Source organism: Aspergillus sydowii (assembly GCF_001890705.1).
Source record: "Aspergillus sydowii CBS 593.65 unplaced genomic scaffold ASPSYscaffold_23, whole genome shotgun sequence".
NCBI lineage: Eukaryota > Fungi > Ascomycota > Eurotiomycetes > Eurotiales > Aspergillaceae > Aspergillus > Aspergillus sydowii.
In genome coordinates this window covers 1099-20115 of record NW_024467881.1, presented here as the reverse complement: position 1 = coordinate 20115, position 19017 = coordinate 1099, and the positions used below count along the sequence as shown (strand labels likewise).

The 19017-nt window shown below is 49.4% G+C and overlaps 10 protein-coding genes across 10 annotated transcripts in view; 7 read left to right on the top strand and 3 right to left on the bottom strand.

The window, feature by feature from the left end:
* Positions 1-609, top strand: part of ASPSYDRAFT_52306 (uncharacterized protein) — a 757-nt gene extending 148 nt beyond the window's left edge. Inside the window, exon 1 of the mRNA XM_040848466.1 lies at positions 1-609. This exon is cut by the window's left edge and continues 148 nt beyond it. Within this exon, the coding sequence (XP_040695932.1) occupies positions 186-560 (375 nt within the window). The 5' untranslated portion in view covers positions 1-185 and the 3' untranslated portion in view covers positions 561-609.
* ASPSYDRAFT_713939 (uncharacterized protein) lies at positions 292-1359 on the top strand. Its single transcript, XM_040850582.1, has one exon. The coding sequence runs from the start codon at positions 557-559 to the stop codon at positions 1310-1312; it is 756 nt and encodes a 251-aa protein (XP_040695931.1). The 5' UTR covers positions 292-556; the 3' UTR covers positions 1313-1359.
* Positions 1360-3629: 2270 nt separating this feature from the next.
* ASPSYDRAFT_214626 (SUR7/PalI family protein) lies at positions 3630-4537 on the top strand (the record flags this gene model as incomplete). Its single annotated transcript, XM_040844095.1, has 3 exons — positions 3630-3734; positions 3785-4282; positions 4328-4537. The coding sequence occupies 3 exons, from the start codon at positions 3630-3632 to the stop codon at positions 4535-4537; spliced, it is 813 nt and encodes a 270-aa protein (XP_040695930.1).
* A 429-nt stretch (positions 4538-4966) lies between these two features.
* Positions 4967-5727, bottom strand: ASPSYDRAFT_713930 (uncharacterized protein). The gene has a single exon (XM_040850581.1). It carries the CDS (start codon positions 5612-5614, stop codon positions 5045-5047), a length of 570 nt encoding a protein of 189 aa, XP_040695929.1. The 5' UTR covers positions 5615-5727; the 3' UTR covers positions 4967-5044.
* Positions 5728-6796: 1069 nt separating this feature from the next.
* ASPSYDRAFT_95828 (uncharacterized protein) lies at positions 6797-7360 on the top strand (the record flags this gene model as incomplete). Its single annotated transcript, XM_040853173.1, has 3 exons — positions 6797-7089; positions 7149-7166; positions 7231-7360. The coding sequence occupies 3 exons, from the start codon at positions 6797-6799 to the stop codon at positions 7358-7360; spliced, it is 441 nt and encodes a 146-aa protein (XP_040695928.1).
* An 81-nt stretch (positions 7361-7441) lies between these two features.
* Positions 7442-8126, top strand: ASPSYDRAFT_73931 (uncharacterized protein; the record flags this gene model as incomplete). Its single annotated transcript, XM_040850750.1, has 1 exon — positions 7442-8126. Exon 1 carries the CDS (start codon positions 7752-7754, stop codon positions 8124-8126), a length of 375 nt encoding a protein of 124 aa, XP_040695927.1. The 5' UTR covers positions 7442-7751.
* A 1238-nt stretch (positions 8127-9364) lies between these two features.
* Positions 9365-10764, top strand: ASPSYDRAFT_713774 (uncharacterized protein). The gene is made up of 2 exons (XM_040850579.1): positions 9365-9853; positions 9918-10764. The coding sequence occupies exons 1-2, from the start codon at positions 9559-9561 to the stop codon at positions 10652-10654; spliced, it is 1032 nt and encodes a 343-aa protein (XP_040695926.1). The 5' UTR covers positions 9365-9558; the 3' UTR covers positions 10655-10764.
* A 1050-nt stretch (positions 10765-11814) lies between these two features.
* Positions 11815-14045, bottom strand: ASPSYDRAFT_95826 (tetratricopeptide repeat protein; the record flags this gene model as incomplete). The annotated part of the gene is made up of 4 exons (XM_040853172.1): positions 11815-12937; positions 13163-13469; positions 13517-13635; positions 13684-14045. 4 exons carry the CDS (start codon positions 14043-14045, stop codon positions 11815-11817), a joined length of 1911 nt encoding a protein of 636 aa, XP_040695925.1.
* Positions 14046-14278: 233 nt separating this feature from the next.
* On the top strand, positions 14279-14814 carry ASPSYDRAFT_73928 (uncharacterized protein; the record flags this gene model as incomplete). Its single annotated transcript, XM_040850749.1, has 2 exons — positions 14279-14664; positions 14751-14814. The coding sequence occupies exons 1-2, from the start codon at positions 14309-14311 to the stop codon at positions 14812-14814; spliced, it is 420 nt and encodes a 139-aa protein (XP_040695924.1). The 5' UTR covers positions 14279-14308.
* ASPSYDRAFT_52297 (uncharacterized protein) lies at positions 14722-16138 on the bottom strand. Its single transcript, XM_040848465.1, has 4 exons — positions 15950-16138; positions 15703-15897; positions 14792-15651; positions 14722-14745 (listed from the first exon to the last, which is right to left on the bottom strand). Exons 1-3 carry the CDS (start codon positions 16109-16111, stop codon positions 15160-15162), a joined length of 849 nt encoding a protein of 282 aa, XP_040695923.1. The 5' UTR covers positions 16112-16138; the 3' UTR covers positions 14722-14745; positions 14792-15159.
* Between the last annotated feature and the right edge of the window lie 2879 nt (positions 16139-19017).

The following is a 19017-nucleotide window of genomic DNA, read 5'->3' as shown; positions in this document are numbered from 1 at the left end:
ATTGCTCATCTCGACGTAGGTGCTGAACCCGTGACATTGACCAACTGGCCAAGTCACTGATAATTTCTACAGCACATGCTCGTGAACGAAAAGAATATTGCCGTCAATGAATCCNTGATGTTACAGTATGAAAAGCAGTTCGCTCTTCGGTGAGCGAGGCGACGGGTATCCAAGAGGAACCCCTGATGACCGACTGTGTAAATTCAATAATATCCACATTTCTACCAAATCTCAAGCAGAATCATAAGTCCAGGCGATTTGATAATAGAAAGATCTCGGAAATGCGAATTGCCAGGATACCCGGTGCATCTAACGCATCAGTCATATTGAGACCTGGTGGGAACCCCGCGGCTCAAAGATGGGCGCTCAACATCGCAGGGCAGCCAATACTGAAAACATACGGTAGGAGATTTAAAAAGCCATCTATTATCCAAAGGGACGGCCTGGCTGTTTTGAATATCGCCCCATTTGTTCATCTCTTCAGCACTACGAGTCACCGTGCAAGCTCCAAGACATGTCTTCCGGTAGGTCATGAGCTCCCACGAGAACACACGGGATGATTGACTTGAAGCCACATGAGATGCGTGGTATGATGCCAGTGACACCAACCATTTCCTGTCCTGTCGCGAAGGAGAGAGTTTTGGTGGCCCAGGGCAGCTCGACTGGGGCGGGGATTCTGAAGTCAATCCGGTACCATTTAACCCTGCTAGCTTCCTTGAATCGGATGTCGACGAATCCCAGTTCACCTGTCTTTTGTCAGCCAATGGGGACGACGACGGAGCTTTCATCGACTGGAACGGACCTAGTCTGCTTTCGCCGCTTACCGCTGCCGGGGACGTCTTTCGCTACGTCTCTGCGACCCTGCCACAGAAGGTTATCGATTGGCTCGAGATTCATTTTTCCGTTGCGCATAAGTGCACTGGTGAAGTCGTCACAATCTTGCCCTTCTTCCTTCCTCGACGCNAGTCCGCTCTTGGGGACATTAGACGATGCCGCGCACAGATCCTTGATACTATGCGCAGATTCACTCGCTCCATGTATGCGGCTGATTTCTGCTTTCGTCTCCTTATCTGGCCCCGGCAGGACTACAATCCAGTTGGATGGAACCCAGGCGAACCACTGCAGACCGTGCCTTACCCAGAGCCAGAGTGTGCGCTGGATCCAGAATGGTTCATTCGGAATCTATCTAGTTATTTTTGATGTTCAGGGTGGTATCGCAAGGTCGGACAGATCTTGCAGACAGATGATCTTGTTAGAGCCCCCGGGTTCCGGATTCATATTGTTTGTTGAGATATGTACACTGATTAACTAGCAAATTAATTGTTTCTACACAAAGTTCCCTATACAACACCTGAGGTGATTGGAGAAATTATTTATGGATATGAAATTACGGTTCAGGCTAGGTCTTACGAGCCGTCAGAGAAGTAAGACACCTCTGGATTCTGGGGCCTGCGCGGAAGCGACTCTATGCGTAAATTCGAGTTTGTGTTTGGTTCACGGCCGATCCGGATCACGCCTATGCGCCGCCTGCCGACCCACCGGTACACGAAACGGTGTAGTACAAATGTCAGAATGAAAAACGCAATTCCCGCAGACACTGCTCCTGTTGCAACGCCCACGTTTTGTCTGGATATGAGTTGCGCTCTTTGAAGTTGATCCAAAATGGAATCAGTACCGACGGTGCTTGTCGCGGTGTCGGATGTCGTGGTCGTTGAAGGCCTCCCTTCTGGGCCATGAGGAACTGTGGGCGTGTTGGTTGGGGCTGCAGATTTTTCAGGGACCATATTTATCGACGATGACGTCGTTCTGCTCTCCTTCATCGGCCTGGCACTTGTCCCACACAATCCGGAGCCACATATCTCCTCGGTTTTAACGAAGCTCCTCGGTCGGGAGGATGGCATGTTGCTTGAATGCAGAACAAGGCCACCTCCATCGTGTTCATCAGGAACTGGAGGCGTGGAAGAACTGATGAGGGCTGTCTCTCCCTCAGCTATGGCATTCAACGACCCTCCATTACCAACCATTTGGTCATGACCAGAGAACAGGGGTGTGATAAGCGGCTTTGCAGTCGTTCTAGCCACAGAAACCTTTTGCCAGCTCCTTGACGATGTGTCGGCCGCTTGAGGAAGTGTCGATGTCGCTGGTTGTTGGTGTGACAGTCGATGTTCGTACGATGTGCGGTGAAGCTGTGATGGGTCTTCCACAGGTCCTATGTGTGCGGCAGACCCAGCTTCTTGATCGAGGCTGTCTTCTTGGTTAGGACTGCTCCAAACTGTCGGAATAGATACGGTAATATTTTTCTCGGGTGCTGGTAAGGTCTCTGCCGGTGCGGCGGTTGTAGTTGGAGCGAAGACTAAAGGGAGTGTGTCCGTCTCAGAGAGAGCATTCCAACTAGTTACAAGAGAGCGATCTGACTCCGGTGCCGTTATCCAATCTAGCGAGCTCACTGTACCCGTTTCTATTTCTGAAAGCATATCATCTACCGCCGTCAAGACAGATGGAATGGTGGGAGCCTCGGAATTGATGGTGGGCGGCCCCGTTTCGCTAACGATAGGAAGTAAATCTGAAGGCAAGTTTAACAAGCCTAGGCTGGTTGTGGTCGTTGGACTGTTCCTTCCGTCGCTAGTAAATGCTTCTGAACGTGAAGGGTCTGACTGAAATGTAGCGGGCAGGGTATTGGCTGCGCTTCGATCGCTCGACCTCGGGGCCTGATCAGGTGTTGGTATCAAGGGTTTATTGGTACGCGTATCGGGCGAGCCACCACTGTTCATGGTGTTTGAAAGATCTGGATTGTGCTGCTCCGCCTCTGCGGTCATCGTCTCCATGGAATTTCGCAATGAAGCCGACGACTCAATAGACTGGGCAGGGAAAGGCGAGGAACTGCCTTCGATTGGGTCCATTTTCCCAGCACTTGCACCAAATGAACGACTAAACGTTCTTGGCTCTCGTCAGATCCTAAGCTTCCCACTATATTGACAAGCGTCTGTGGATAAACCAACCACAAATGAATGAGCCCGTACGTACCTGGGAAGGTGCGAGGGAGGGACTGACAGCCTTGTCAGTAGGTGACTGAGACGGCATATGGTAGTCACCATAATGATAGCATAGAGGCGCCACGCTTAATAGAGTTGGCTAGGTGACGTCGTCTTGACTGCTTCGCTTGGATATGGCCGAAGGAAATATGTTTCGCAGTAACAAGGAGCGATCCTTCTCCCCACTAAAAGATAAAATCTCCATGTAAATCAGTGAGACATCAGTATTCATCCGCTCACTATACCTCGGCTTTCGGTGGGCAGCTCAGAGAGCGAGTCTGTTCAGCGTCCGCCAGACACAGAAACATTCTCCCTCTGAGCAACACGCCGACGATGGCCGCCAGAATACACTACTCATCTACCCACTCCGAAAGCCCAGGTACAAACCGTGTATCACGTCATATGCCGTGCCATCAGAGAAGGACTGGTCGCATATCAAGGCCGGGCATTTATGCGTGGCTCCCCCACGTGCATAGGTGCCTCGTAGTTACAGTCTTGTCGTGTACATAACAAACGCTTCCCACCCGCTCACCTAGACAAACATCCCGACCCCAGGCGGAGAGGAACTCATTATTTTCCAGCATGTTGCCTTTCCTGATGTTTGTGCCGTTGGTACTCTCCGCCGCGGTGTTAATCTGCCTGGCTGTGGCCTTTTCCGCGTGCACATCAACATCCTCTCCGCAAGACCTCTTCTTCATGGAGGTGATTCGCTCCACACCCCTGCGTTGAGATACGTCGCTGACGGAGCAAAGGTCAATTTGACGAAGTTCCCGAAAACAGACCATCTTAACTTAGTAAGATCCTTTGATCTTCCCGGAGTAGGAAATTCCTCTTCGCTCCAACAGCGGAACGTCGTCGACAGCATCACAGGGTCGGCAGAGAATACGGTCAGCCAGATCGGTGGGCATGTTCAGGATCTGTCGGACCAGCTGCATTCACTCCTCCCGGAGTACTACGCGGTCGGCCTGTGGAGCTATTGCGAAGGCAAGCGAGGTGCCCAGACTTTCTCAAATTGCACCGGGCCCAGTGCCTCTTTTTCCTTCGACTTAGTCGACATTCTTTCCAGTCGCCTGGGCCTGGCGAATGGAGTCTTAGCAGACTGGACGCAGCCAGTCCTGAAGGGATATCGCCGTGTGTCGCATTGGATCGTGGCCGCCTACATGATGGCGTTCATTGCCGCATTTATTGCCGTCGTCACCGGTTTGGTCGGGTTCCCATTGGCCAAGCTAGTCGCCATTATCTCTTCAGCGGTAAGCCAACAAGTGAAATGTGAAGTCCATGCTGACGACGCACAGGTGTCATCTCTCTTGGTCATTGGAGCGTCTGTGACGGTGACAATCATGTATCAACTGCTCACGCGGGGCCTCAACAGTACGTTGGAGCCAGCGGGCATCTCTGCCAGTCTTGGACCACGGATGCTGGCCACATCATGGCTCGCCGTGGCGTTCTCGGTGGGTTCCAGTTTGTTCTGGATTGTGGAAAGATGTTGTTGTTGCTGTCTCTGAGGGGGCAAGTTCTGGCACTCCAGGGCGGTATGAAGGGCGAAGTGCATCTTCGATCCTCTCTGTGAATCATGAAGACCGCACCGGAAGCTGCGTACGCCAAGCATTTTCTGATTATTCATTGTGTGTCATAATGTGCTTGTTCGGCTTTTGAACCCCGTGAATCTCGGTCTTAACCTCTGTTCGCGCAAGTGGCCATGGTTTCCTGCCAATGTTTTTGCCCGATGCCCATAGTCAGTTTGCTTATACCTGATCGCAGCGTGCATTTTTGCAATGTATCACCAAGTATTACTCCTTTCGCAATGGAATTATGCTATCTCTTTCCTAGACAACTGGAAATGCTCTTCTCATGAGAGCAGCAGAGTTAAGGGGATCAATTGTAGTATGGTGTTCTTCAGTCTTTGTCTTGCGTATGCTAGATCTAACACTCTACCTACAAGTCATCATGCAACAAATCCACACGATCGTAGATGCCGCAGTAAGTCACCAGGATCCACCCGAGCCCCACTGTCAAAGGAACCAAAGAAAGGACAGTAGAATGGCACCCCCTACCACTGCAGACATGCCTAGGTTCTGCGCCCCTGCCCCTGTGAATACAGTCGAGTTGGGCGGCGATGTTCCGGATGACGGGGGCACGGGCGAGACGGTTGGTGTTGTCATTCTGCGGGCCGAAGTGTTCCTGTCTCTGGCATCGGTACTAATAGATGAAATCACTGCACTTGACTTGGCTCGAACGGACGCCGTGACGCTGGGGGTGAGTGGATGGGTTGTATTTCTCAATCCGTTCCGTCCCGATGACGCACCCGCTGAATGAGAGCTGGAGGCTCTCCCTGAAGGAATTGCTCTATGCTCGCTCATACTGCTTTTGGCGAGTGGGGTTGAGTCGTAGGCCTTATATGATGCCAATACAACCACAGCACCGCCCGGCTCAAGTCCGGTGGGAGCTGGACAGGGTGGAGTTGAGTGAGCTTCAGGGTTCTCGGAAAGACCAGGACAGCCGCAGTGATGCTGGCCAGCATTGTCGCGAACCAAGATCTGTCCATGTTGAGATGAGATTTTGCTCAGTGTGGGCTTGGGCATGGAGAGGGTCTTTCCAGGTCTGTGGTGATGGGAAGGCGGGCATTTATGGGTTACCCTCTAGACTACGTCGTCGTCTCTGAGAGATGCCTTAGGAGACCTCCAACGAAGGTAACATCAGTTATATGCCCGTAGTGATGGGCTTCGAAAGCGAGCTTGTCCCTAAACGCACTATTTGGAGACAGATATCGACTTAGTGAGGGCTTGTCTGTGAATTCTGCGGGTCATATCCGACTGCCGTGAGACGGTTCATCTGGCAAGCCATTTGATTAGCAGCCGCCGAATTTGAATGGCTTCTCTTTGGCACTCGCAGCCAACAGAATGTTGGCTCCAGAAGCTACCGGCTGCATGCGACTAGCATGCTACGATGTATGACGGCCAATCTCGAACTGACCTATATATAAAGAAGCCGACGTTATGACGAAGACTAATAGCTATATTACTGTCATACTTACCAACCACGGTATCGACAACTGCATCCTCATTCTTAGCTTCCCGGCTAAGGCCAACTCTAGAGCAATCATGGGCCACTCTCAGCAGCAGCAGCAAGTACGATCTACTGTTGGCGGTATCCAACTGACCGGGGTTATCCAACCGCCATCGAAAAGATCGGGGCAACTACAGGCCTGACATTTCCAGTGACACCCTGCGTCCGAGCCGGTGTGGCCTTCCGATCAGCAAACAAATCGACGAAAAGGCTCAGAGCCATGTGGAGACGCAAACGAAGGAACGTGAAAGCTAGATGAAGCTCAAGTGGTGGGATCTACAGGACACATCGTCAGTTCAATCTCAACATTTCAAAGTACACCAGGGCTTCAAGACTTTAGCTTCTGATAATACAGTATTGTACGTCCTGTAGCTCTAATGGACCTCTTATTTTATTTCCGATTTGGTAGGGTATGAATGTAAACAGGCCTCAGTTTTATGTAGAACGGAAACTGAAGTTAGGCGTATCATCGTAATATAACCCACTCAACAGCAGTCTAGGCCTAATACCCAGGGGTAATGTTTTGGCCGCTTTATTTTGCGGGATATCTTTCTGAGGGTTCTGAAAAAGGCTCACATTGCTATCTTACAGGGGACGCCGCTTGTCTCGCCCGTAATCACTACAGTATATATTAGAGGTTTTCACCTTGGCTTTTTTCTGGCCTGTTCCTTTTATTTCCACATTTATGTAGCCCACAAATGGCTTCCAATGCACATCATAGAGGCTACAATATACCACTATCTCAGCCGTCTCGTCTCGAAGCGCTCCACTCTAAACTGAAGGGTGCTACGCCTAGCTACTCCACCCGGCGACGAGACAATCTTCGGGTTTCCGAACCTATCCATGACGGCAACATCAGAGAAGTTCGCGATCATTGGGGCTCAGATGGGGAAGATCACCAATGGAGGCAGGGAGAAGTCGCCGAAAGTTCGGATCGTGGTTCGGATGGTATGGAGGTCAATAGCCTAGACGTCGGCGGTCTTCTGGAAGAGTATGTATGGTGCCGTAGAACCCGCGATCGGGATGAAAATGACGCTAAGAATTTGACAGGCTCAAAGAGAGGACCGAGTACGTCACAAGCTTATCTCCTTGTCGTGGACTTTGGAACGTAGGGATTGACGATAGATTACAGAGCCTTGGAATCCAGTATGGAGGAACAGGAGCGGTGGAATAAAGAGATAAATCAGGTTGTGGATCGGCTGTATTCTTTCCAGCATCCGACAGGAACAACTGTGGGGAGGCCCGATGAAAGTACCGACTGAGGTACAGTATGAGCCACGGAGCATGAAATCACTGTGGTAATACTCTAGGGAAGCTATTTAGATTAAGGATTCGCTGCGCTTCGTTTTGTCTTAGAAATCTGACACAAGAGCTCTTGTTTCCCGTCTAATTAAGGAGGTAAGCAGCAAATAGAGAAAGCATCCACATATAGGTATCGCCGGAAAATGCATATAGTGTGCTTCAGGAGCTTCGCTTATTTAAATATGAAGGCCCAGGCCAATACCAGACCATGAAGTGGTATATAAACTAGGCTCCGGTCTATACCCAGAGGCCCTAGTTCTTGAAATTCTAGATTCGCTTGTTCCACCGTCACTTCGGGCATAATTTGGCCGCATTTTCGGACTCACCAAAGAAAACCAACAATTGGCGATTATGACGGAGGATGTACACTTTCTACCAGGGCTACCTCAACCTCTGCCCGCGACTCCTTCGTCTACCCTTGGTAAGCGACAACGGTCAGAGCGGTGGACTCAACGAGCTACCCCAAACACTCCGTCCAAGTCCGCTCACAGTCTGGACCTAGATTCGTCCCCTCTGTGTCACAGCCATCGGAACGCTCAGTCCCAAGACGTACCCGGACAAAGGGAAAGGACTGAACAAGATGATGATACAGAAACTCACTTCACGTGGACAGAGACGGCCGATGAAGCTGAGAATTTACCCCAAGTCACCTCCCCTACACCCGAGCGACGTTCCCAGAGGATGCGGAAAACCTCGTATGCAGATGTTCTTGGCCAATCAAGATAGGTCGTCCGGGCTTGGCTGCTTTATCATTACCCGCAATGTTCTTTCCTGCATGGTTCAGCCTTCCTTAGTCCACCAAGTCATCTCAATCTACCTCGGTAACCTCACGTATCTTATATTCCTTCCCTTCTTGTCGTTTCAGGGCCGCAGCGTGCGCAGCGCGCGTCTTCCAGTGAAGTAAAGCGAGGACCTGTGAATTCCCTGTTGTAGTTAGTTTTACTCCTTCGGGGATAGTCGCCCGGTACGCCGTATCGTCATCACCGCCCGCCGGCGCCGCCGAGTATATAAGGACCGTCCTCGCTGTTCCTGGCCCTCTCCCTTCCCAATTCCTTCTTTCTCCTCTTCCACCCTCCCATATTCTGCACCCACGCGATCGCGACCCCTAGCTCTCGTCCACTCCAACGATGTCCGCGCCCTTCGCCCCCTTTTTTTGGTCGGAAATTGCGGCTGCGCCCTTTTCTCGTCCCCTCCACTTCCAGGTTCCCTGCCCCGTCAGCTTGGACCGGCTCTTCACCTGAACTTTCTGCCCTTTCTACTCCGTCCTATCTAGTGAAATGGCTCATATTTTCTTGTTCTACCAGCCGCCACTGTAGGGCATTTGTTTATCTGGGGCATCTCATTGCCTGCTGGTCTTCTACGGTATCTGCACTTTCGACTGTCTTCATTTCAAGAGGCTGACCCTCCAAACCCCCAGCAGGCTCCAAGCAAGCCTGATTACGCGTTGCGCATGATGCATACTCCACCTCTCCCCTCCCCACTGGGCGTCGGCCGCCCGTCCTGCTTCTTCGTTTTTGCGCCCTTTGCGCCCCCGCTTTCGCCCCGGCTATACTAATCTCGCTTGTTGTGGGTTACGATTGGACTGCCTGTATGGCGACAAGAGCCTCGGAGAAACATCTCCAATGGCATAAATGCCTCATCTATGGCTCCACTGCCTTCGCCGCCGTCGCCATCATCTATCACATTCTCGTGGAATCTCGTTAGCCGACGAGTGACTGATTTCTCGATCTTCCCGTTTCCTGCGCCCCGACAGAGCGTTGTGGAAAGCATGACGCTACAAACATGGCCATTTTAATGGAAGATTGCCGAGCTCCAAGGCTGACATGGGCTTCACCGAATCTGTGCCGTGCCGTGCGTCCGGAATTTACTCTTTACGGACAATGCCCCATTGAGTTCTTTGCAATGGCCCATTGCATTGGCTGAATAGAGCATAGCACGTCAAAACCCGAGGCGCGTGACCAGGGGTGCACAATCGGGCCATTCTGCGCTGATTCTGCTTTCGGAGGCGTGACACTTCTCTTCGTCGAGACCTCGAGAATGGCAATTCCATCGTTATCTGATCCGCAGGCTATAAATACCTTGGTCTGCCTTGAGTTAACCAGCGACTATTCAATTTCCTCTATATGCGCTTTGCCTTCCCCTTTGCTCGATTTTCAGGATGGACCGCCAGGTTTCTTACAATAGCCCTTTGCCCGCCGCTCCTTTTCCCCCAATCAACCACCCATTGCCCCCAAAACCACCCATTTCCATGCACTTCCATCCCTATACTCCCCCTGCTCCCAAGCCTGTTACTCCAGTTTGCGAGATGGTGGCACAATACGTTAACCAGGGCCAAACCATCTCTGTGAATCATGAGCCGAAAGGGCCTTCTTCGCGCCATCATACAATTGTATCCTCAGTCGGAGCGACTAGCAGTCTCGACATGGAGAGCGTCATCCGCCCTTTTGGTGAAGGTTCGTAAGGATCTACTATGCCTTTGATTCCTATCTTGCTTATCAGCGATCCTTGCTGTTTCAGATAAATCCCTTGGGCCTGAAAACGACGACTCTGGCGCGACAGGCAGCATCAACGGCGACGATTTTCCCCATCCAGATACGTTATGGGGCTCTGTTGCCGACAGATGTGTGCCTTCGGACGCCCCTCGACGTGCGGATGACGGGTCATGTCACGACGAAGCAAGCGCTACCGCTTCTGAAGATCACGGAACAGGCTCATGGTCCTGCGGAAGTTACGCCAGTGATACCGACGATGTCGGCCAGTATGATAATGGCCAAACGAAACATCTCACTGATGGAAGTAAGGACGGCTTGTCAGACACGTTGGTTGAAGAATCACAACCTTCTCTGTCTGGAAACGAAAATGCCCAGCGTGTGACCGCGATCAGCATATGTAGCACGCCTCAAATCCCCCAACCAACGTTTCGCAGTCAGAAGAAACCCGCATATACCGTCCCGAGATACACCGAAGGTGCTGCACCTGGTGGCCCTCGAACAAGGGCAAGGGCTAGAGCCGAAGCATCTCGTCCATTCTCTGTTCGCCGTCGAAGCCGTCCGTTCTCAGCTGTCGAAGGCGCGCTCCTCCGGGAATTGGTGGGCAGAAAGCTTGCGTGGGAACGGATCGAGGAAGAGTTCGGTCACAGGTTCCCTGGAAAGGGTTTGAAATCCCTGCAAGGACGATGGTCAAGAAAGCTGAAGTTTTTGACTTGTCCGGCAAAGCGAAGGCCGGACGCATGTGGTCGACGATCTTCTTCCTAGCCACAGCCATTCACTCCATAATATACATTGCGGGTTCGAGTCTTGTTCTCAATTACTCGTACCTTTGGGCTGTTCTTGGTAGTCGAATTTTTCGCCGATGATTCGTTATATTATAGAGATGTCTCCTTTAATGGTGTGGTCATGTGTCTCGCAAGGGCATCTTTGCTGTCCTCACCATGATGAACCAATTAGGAACTCAGCCGGGCATGTCCGCTAGGAGTCAAACACAAAAAAAAATTACTATTTGCATTAATCTCCATGTCTGGGCTCTGTGTATGCTTTTCTGAACCCTTCCTGTGCAATGATAATTTGTTTTGGCAGCAAATAAGCCACTATTACTCTTGGGAATATTGGCCTCACAGTAGCTGCTTAACGTAAAAGTCTTTGCAATCCCTGGGCGCATGAAGAACTGCAGTTTTGTGATGGCTTTCGGATCTGGAACAGGTGTGCTCACAGACATCGAATCGACCAATCTCGTAGATACCATATACTTCAATTGCTCGCCCCGTGGCTGGCGTCGACGTACCCCTCGGGATGATTGAGGCTCCGGCATCAGCGAAGTACCACAGCGCGATAGATCTTATTAGGTGCACAAGTTCTCAACCCCGGGTCCCATATCTCGTCTGTGGGGTTAAAGGATGGCAACGGTAAAGTAATAGAATTGGAAGAGGAATTGCTTTCCAGCGACGCGTCCGTTGTCGTTGTGGATGATGTGTTTGCCAGCGGGCGCACCCTTTGCGCGGTGCTGCAGTTATTGCATCAAGTTGGAATCAGCTCAGAGAAAATCCAAGTAATTGTTGTGGCCGAGTTCCCTGCACATGGCGGTAGGGGGTTCTTGCGCGAGCAGGGGTTTGGGGGAGTCAATATCCAGAGCCTCCTGGTCCTGGGGGGGTTTTAAATGGATTATTTTCAATTTGGCCACTGCTAAGCTCGAATGGATGGCACCAAATAATGATCTTGCGTGTTCTACATTTCACAAACCATGCCATGATCTCCATGGTCGTCAGCTAACGTTGGAATCATATCCATCTGTCCAGCAAGATGTATTTCTTCAAGGGCGTAGTTATAATTATGTTCTGGAATACGAACAATTCATGCCGCGGAAGGATGCGGTGATCAAGTAATAATATGATAATCATATTATCCAGGCTTTTGTCTCTTCAGCTGCTATAACGTGGTGATGTCTGGGTGCTGCCCGACCCCAAGTAATCCAACCATTGTCGTAGGCCGGCAATCCAGTATCGAGCTCCATCTGAACCGGCGCATTCTTTGAGGTCTTCGAGTTGCTTTTTGGAATCATTTTCAAGCTTAAAATAACCTTGCCTCCGCAGGATATCACATTGTGAACGGAGTATCATGCATGTCGTGTGTCCACTAGCTAAATTAAATAGCCTTAGGTTATCCATAGCCACTGTCCAATAGCTAAACGCCTCGTCGAATCGGTTTCGGACATGCGATAGTTTAGCTCGAACAATTGATAGGCGTAGTCTTTCGACCCTTTTTAGCTTTAGAGGAGGCTGTAATGAAAGGCAGAGTGTATCTGCCTCCGCAAATTTTCCCTGCGCGAATAGGGCATCCGCTAGAACGACTAGGAGAGCCTGGTTTGAATCTTGGTATTTCATCTCAGCACGAAGACAGACTTCAGCCTTCGCGGGTTTCTTCAGCTCAAGATAGGTGTCAGCGATATTACAGGTTAATTCACATGTATCTTCACGGAATGTGAGGTCTTGAGCAACCTGCGCGATGTTTCTTGATATTTTGAGGCATGACAGTGATTCTGAGAATTGGCCCTGGTAACGGAAAATCTTGCCAAAAATAAGATTCTGACGGAAACAAACAACATATTCCATTGCTGAGGGTTGCTGACTAGGTCGCCATTTTTCCAATGAATATACTGCCTTGCTGAGCTCATCCCGCTGGATGTGATTCAGAGCAGCTTGAATTAGGGTATGCCCAAGTGCTGCATGTAGCCTTACATCGGCGTTTCCCGTATCCGGCAGGATTGGAACATCAAGATCTGTTTTTCCCGAGAGTCGGTGGAGAACACACTGTCTCTGTACGAGGCAAGATTGCGTGTACCTATCATCAAGACTGCTAGCTAGTCCTGCCACCTGGCTTATTGCGAACCGCTTCCATTCCATATTTGAAAACCTTGAAGATTCAATGAGACTGAGAGCCATATCGGTCTTAACTATTGAAGGTATGTTCGCGAGGCTATTATAGCGCTGTGCTTCCTCTAATGTATGTCGAATGTGAGGGATAAGTAGCGTTGTATCGAGCTTCCTAAAGCAATGTCAGTGTGTAAGAGTAGATAGGGTTCAGAAGAATCACATATAGCCTAAATATTTCCACGGAATGGAACGATACGCTAGAGTAAAGGCCTGTATACCCCAGAAAGCTCGAAGATTGGAAGGAAAATTACTCAATATAGTGTTTCTTACTGTTTCATTTAACTTAAAAGTAACGCGGGACGTCCATGAAATAGCAGAAAATGAATGGAGTTCGGACAGGATGTTCATCAAGGTTTCGGAAGAGCATATGCGGATTAAATCGCGGAGAATGCTCACGTCGGCCGGGTGCGTTTCGATAATCCCACCGAGCTTACCCCAGCACTTCCGAGGGGAGGCTCCATGGTAAAGAATATCAATAGATATTTCGCGGTTTGCAAAGAAAGGCAGAAGTACTAGGAGGTATGCAGCATCGGTTGACCCAGTAGCCTTCAGTTTTGGAAACATCTCAAAGGCTATGGCTATGGATGGCACGGTCTGTAGGATTCCACAGTGACTCTCCGGTCCAGATCTGAAGCTCAGATGTTCTACTGAGCTGTAAGTATATAATTTTCTATAAACATTTATGTCTTACCTCGAATTTGTGACAGAATATGGTTAACAAAATCACTATATATTTTCGCTTCGTGCATGATCTTGGACTTGTCGGGAAGCTCGTCAAGAACAGTCTGCCAATTGGAACTACGCTCCAAGCTAAACGGTAAATAAGCCTAAAATCGTGGTATATCATTTGAAACTCACGTGGAGGAGTCCTCAATCACATGGAGAATTCCAGTGAGTGGCCTGTCAGATTCCTCTGAGACCCGAGACACAATGTTTATCCACCGTCTCCCGATTCTAAGGGTATTATATATATCCTGTTCTGGAGATTCAATATAGTCCCTCATGCCTTGCAATAAGAGTAAGATAGGTTTAATAGATGAGTTCTTTGGATGTAATTCGGCCAGGGCATAGCAGACAAGCCGTTTCAATTTCCGGGCAGCTCTAGGCCTTAGCGGTGCAATGGACACAATCACCGTATCATTGCTTATCAGATTACTGACAGCCGCTAGTTCAGGGTCGGAAATATCGAGACTGCCTTGTCCAGCCTTGAGCGGCGGCATCTTGTTGATTTGCTCCTTGCGTTTGCGGAGGTTCGGGTGGGGTTGATTCTGCGTCGCCGCCGAGAGTTTTGTACTAAACCCGAAATAGCCTCCGTTTGTGCAATGTACTAAAGGTGTCCAAATTAGGCTTAGCGAGTATGCGAGTCTTGCAGCGTTGCACAGGAAAGTACTATAGACAAATAGTACATAACGACCATGTTGCGGTCTCTTCATGGTCGAGATGAAAAGAATTTCGTTTTAGCACGATACTATTTCTTATAATCATGTCGAACCCATGTGAATTTCAGGTCACCCTATTGGACGACGACAAGCATCTTCCAGAAGCAGATATAAACCATCCGGTTTTGATCGAGTCAGTAGCGGTCTCAAAAGGACGGGGGTTGCATGTGCCTACACCCGAAGGTCATACAAGTGTCAGGAGTACAGGAGAAGGGATAAGAACTGTTGTACACATCAAAGATAGTGGGCTGGAACGTCCAGATAACAAAAAACCGGACCTGGAAGACCTGGATGTGTTCTTGGAACAAGAATTACAAAAAATGGAGCCGTTATTGAGCAGCGTTGCTGTTGCACAGGCAATCTGCAGTTGCCATCGAATTGGCAGCTCCTGGGTTGTCTCGTAAGTGCACACCTAACACTCTACACAATGGATCCATAGTAATACGGGATTACATAGTTATGGAGGAGAACCTATATATCTGTTAGTCTCTCCGCCGAGTGGCAAGACATGGCTAACGTATTACAAGAATTACTCTGCATGCTGCCGTGAACGTCAACACCGGAGAAATCGAGAGCATACCATGTCGCTCCTGGGATTCGATGTTAGGTGTCGCTCGAAAACAACTCGATCGAATTTACCACGACCATGTTTTATACAGCTATCAAGAATCTTTGAAATATCTCGACCGAAAGGGGAATAAAATGCTAAACGAAGCTAAATCCATGGATGGCAATAAAGCAGTGACAGAGTTTTGAAGACTTTGCACCCGACGATGTACTTACGTGTGCTAGCCGAGGCTCAACTGATTGGCAACACCACTCTGATAGTAAGATACGGAAACAATAGTTGGAAGATAATTACCAAGCCCCATTACTACAATACAGTTCCGGTGGATCAGCGCCGCTTGGATGGAACAGAAGGAGCACAGAAAACCGCAATGCTATATCGCTGTACTCCACAGTCATTATAAAACCCCGAACCAGGACCACGTACCCTATGCACGCAAGCCCGAGCTCGATCACTCCCAAGCAAGTTCTGAAATCTGTTGCCTGCCATGAGGATTACATAAGGGACTTCGTCATGTGCAGGAGGAGCGGATATGAAAGACGCCTCTGACCCTACACCTTCACTATCTTGCTTTTCGGTTGTTTGCAGATCAGCAATTTCCAGACCATCATTTCCATTAAAAGAGCGGAATAAAATAGTCAATGTCCCGCTATCCTTATGTGGGGGGCTGAAAAGAGTGCCGTCATGAACAGTTCTAGAATCGTAATAGTGGACCCCTAACGTAGCAGATTCGAGAAACGCAGTTCCAGTTAATAGAGCTTTCGAGCCTAGCAGCCTAGGTATGACATTCAATAAGTGCAGTCTTAAAGGTGTCCATATCTATGAGGAAACAGGTTCAGTACAGCGCGGATTCAAAAAAAAAATGCGTACGTCATGTAGGGCTTTCACTGAACGGTAGAATTCTGGCGTGAGGTATTTAAGATCCTCGTGATCTGCGCCTTCACGAAAGAAATAGACACTCTCTTTGGGAAATGTAGCTTTGCCTCGAACACTTTCTGAAGCAAACGGAGAGTATCCTTGTATTTGGTTCTTGATATCAGCTGACTTGTCAAAGAACTCCGAAGCCTGCCAAGCGTGGTCAGTGGAAGCCGTTGCACTGGGAGCGAGTCCGATTTACAGTCTGGAATACACCACCGGGATGATACCGGATGTCTTCGGGGATTTCTAGGCGAATAGCTCCGTATCGACGAAAAGCAGATATTGTTTCAGTAATCAAGGCCTGAGACGGAGAGCAGTTCAAGTTACAAAGACGTAGAAGAGGCAATATATTCGCAGGCATCCTGTTAGAAATGGTAGGTGGTAGCGGAGGAAACAAAACATGTCCCGCTCAAGTCCCATCAAGGTCCCGTGTTTTCCCGGTTCGCCACCGCACGTGACCTAGATCGGACGGACAGAGGTTCTCCAGTTTCAGTGCTTTGAGTTTACAGTAGCAGCTGTTCAGGCCAAAATAAACGGTTGTCATTATGTATCAAGTTGCGGAAGTAGTTTTTAATGTGTTGGTGGATGGATATTGGGGAAGAGAACAATATCACCTTCGAAATTAAACTAAGCACTATTCAGAAACTGCTTCAGAACAATACGGCGCGGAACTACCAACCAACATTCGCAGTGCTCTCTCCATGCCTTGGGGTGATGGATGTTATCTAGGTGGTTATCTTTAGCTCTGCTTCGGCAATGGAACGCCATCTAGGGGAACAGTTTCCTCGTGTACTTGTCTCTATCAGCGAACCCATCTTTGGTCTAGTCGGCAAGGGAAACGTATAAGAAGAACACGCCTGTGGGTGGGGGATGTTCAGATGTTCATGGGAGCAGCTCTGGATATCCCAAGAGCCAGGGGATCCTCGGAACGCCAAATGGCTTTCAATTTTGATTACCTAACTGGTAGAATGACATGCCAAGTAAATGCACAAGGTTCGAAAGGTAGGACGTAGCGTTGATCAGTTGTGAGATTCTTAGCCTGGAGGGTTTGATATCTACAGCATAGAATCCATTATAATCCGTGTAAATCACGTACGTGAGGCTCTATTCTTCATTGTCCGAAGCATTGGCTTAAGCATACGACGATGCCCCAGCATCATGTAGGCATAGCGGCGCGATGGCCGATACGTAGTACATGTGCAAGTCGACGTATACCGAAGTTCGCACGGAAGTCGCTGATGTGATATCATAGCTTACGCATGATAGTAGAGTGGAATCGTAGATCCTAGGAAACCCAAACTGGCTCTTGGGATCCTTGTGGGCCAGATCGCGAGCGCCAACATCATGGGAAAAAGAGACAATGTCTCGAAACTATTTAAAGTTGCAAATCCCCCCCCGCCATCTGGCATTCTGGCATTCTGGGTAAGTCACTCTCAAGTGAAGAGTGCTCGATTACTTCAAATTCCTCCATTGATCGGACCGTTAAAAGGGAAAAGAATATCTTTACGGAACATTGGAAAATGACTTGAGGGTTTGATGTATTTCACCTGGTCGACACTTTTGGTACCAGATTGGGGCTTTTTTTTTTTGGACGAGCCCTGTTCTTGCTGCGCTGGTTAAGTATAATCAGAGTAGGCGTGTTGAATCTTCAATTCGTTGGCTTAGCTTGATCACAGATCCCAAAGATTGTGACGCGGGAGCGATACGCCTACCATATTCGGGGCTCCGAGGTTGAAGCTGTGCCCTGGACGCTTAAATGAAGCATGTCGCCTTTTGGTCGTCACTATATCGATTGGTTGGTGAGTTTACTGAATTCGCGCACTAAGATGCTCTTCTAACGGCAATATGAAGGCGTATACTCTTCGGGCCCTACTAAAAGACTTCACATGTACCATTTCACCAGGGCGAACTACGAGCCTCGTCGAGACCAATGGTGAAATTTGTACCTGAGACTCCTTCCTAGCCGTTCCCTAGAACTTCCCTGATGCTACGGCACTGCCACAGGAGTTCTCTGAAAACTACCGGAGCACTTAAGACTGCTAGCGCGCAATCCACACTGGCGCTAGAAGCAGAGACCGAACAACGCGCAGGAGAAGGGGTAAGCACCACTTCCTAGCTCCACGAGAACGACCAGTGGACGCCGTTAATGTGNTGCTTGTTAACCCATCCCAGCACTCAGAGCTGATCAGGACGGTTCGGGAATACAAACGAGGCGATATGATTCTGCATGAAATGAAGATGCATACAGTCAGCATATCGCCCAGCTTCGCGGCAGCTATAGCCAACTGTGCTATTGCCCTCCTGCTAATCCGACGGAAGACGGAGCAGCAAATGGGGAGGCGGCGGCGAATCAAGCCACTTAAACTTGTGCGTGGGCAGGCAGTGATTGTCCTGATACTTGTTGGGTGTGAGAATCGGTTCTTGGAAGAGATGTGGCACTGAGCCTGTCTCGGACACCGTATGGCCATTACAGGACCAACATCCTTACNGTAGGCAAGGTATAAGACAGAATAAGGCCCGGCACTTGACGAATGTCTAGTTGCCCGTACGTGATGGTAGGGAAACCGCCTTCATAAGCCCCTCGCTTTCNTTGGTTTCAGGTCCGACGGAGAAGCATCCTGAGGTTAGAGCGAGAAATGCGACAGGAGATCCAATAGTACTGNTGACGAGGGTAGGAAATTATCTACGGAAGTTGTGTCGAGTAGCCACAGCATTTTTATTTTGTGGAGTCGTCCGTCACAGAAACCCGGAGTATTTCGATGCAATCCTTGCGAGAGACAACCTGTCTGTATTTACCAAACTCATATCAATCGGGCGGGCGGACGATGCAGGTCATGATCTGTTGATTTGGATTCGTTCCGATCGAAGTCTGCGGCATTTAACCGTTCGACCAGCGATTGCTATCGTTCAACAAGCCCAGTGACGACAGTTCACAACCACACACGCGGACATGGACCCTCGAAGAATTTCGGTTTATTACCAATGAACCGCCGTATCTACCATTGCTCCTCACCACTGAACTTCGAAATCATCAATTCATCGTGGAGACCATTCAATCGTCGGAGAAGTTTGCATGGAAGTCACTGATAGACCTGAGTCTAAATGGGACTATTGATATCNACAAGTTGGATGCATTTCTACAGGGCCATACAGATACGAGGAAATCGCATGTGGCAATCGTGCAATCGTGTCGACACTGAGACCGCATGACCCCTCAGAGCACTCTACTGGGACCTATAAGGCAGGTTTTGAATGGTTGCGTACCGA

Bases quoted from the DNA above. Each gene is read 5' to 3' on its own strand.
- ASPSYDRAFT_713930 (XM_040850581.1), bottom strand. From the start codon at position 5,614: ATGCCCAAGCCCACACTGAGCAAAATCTCATCTCAACATGGACAGATC.
- ASPSYDRAFT_713774 (XM_040850579.1), top strand. From the start codon at position 9,559: ATGGACCGCCAGGTTTCTTACAATAGCCCTTTGCCCGCCGCTCCTTTT. The intron at 9,854-9,917 runs GTTCGTAAGGAT...TTGCTGTTTCAG, and splicing joins CATCCGCCCTTTTGGTGAAG to ATAAATCCCTTGGGCCTGAA.
- ASPSYDRAFT_52297 (XM_040848465.1), bottom strand. From the start codon at position 16,111: ATGCCTGCGAATATATTGCCTCTTCTACGTCTTTGTAACTTGAACTGC. The intron at 15,898-15,949 runs GTAAATCGGACT...CACGCTTGGCAG, and splicing joins CCGGTGGTGTATTCCAGACT to GCTTCGGAGTTCTTTGACAA. The intron at 15,652-15,702 runs GTACGCATTTTT...GTTTCCTCATAG, and splicing joins CAGTGAAAGCCCTACATGAC to ATATGGACACCTTTAAGACT.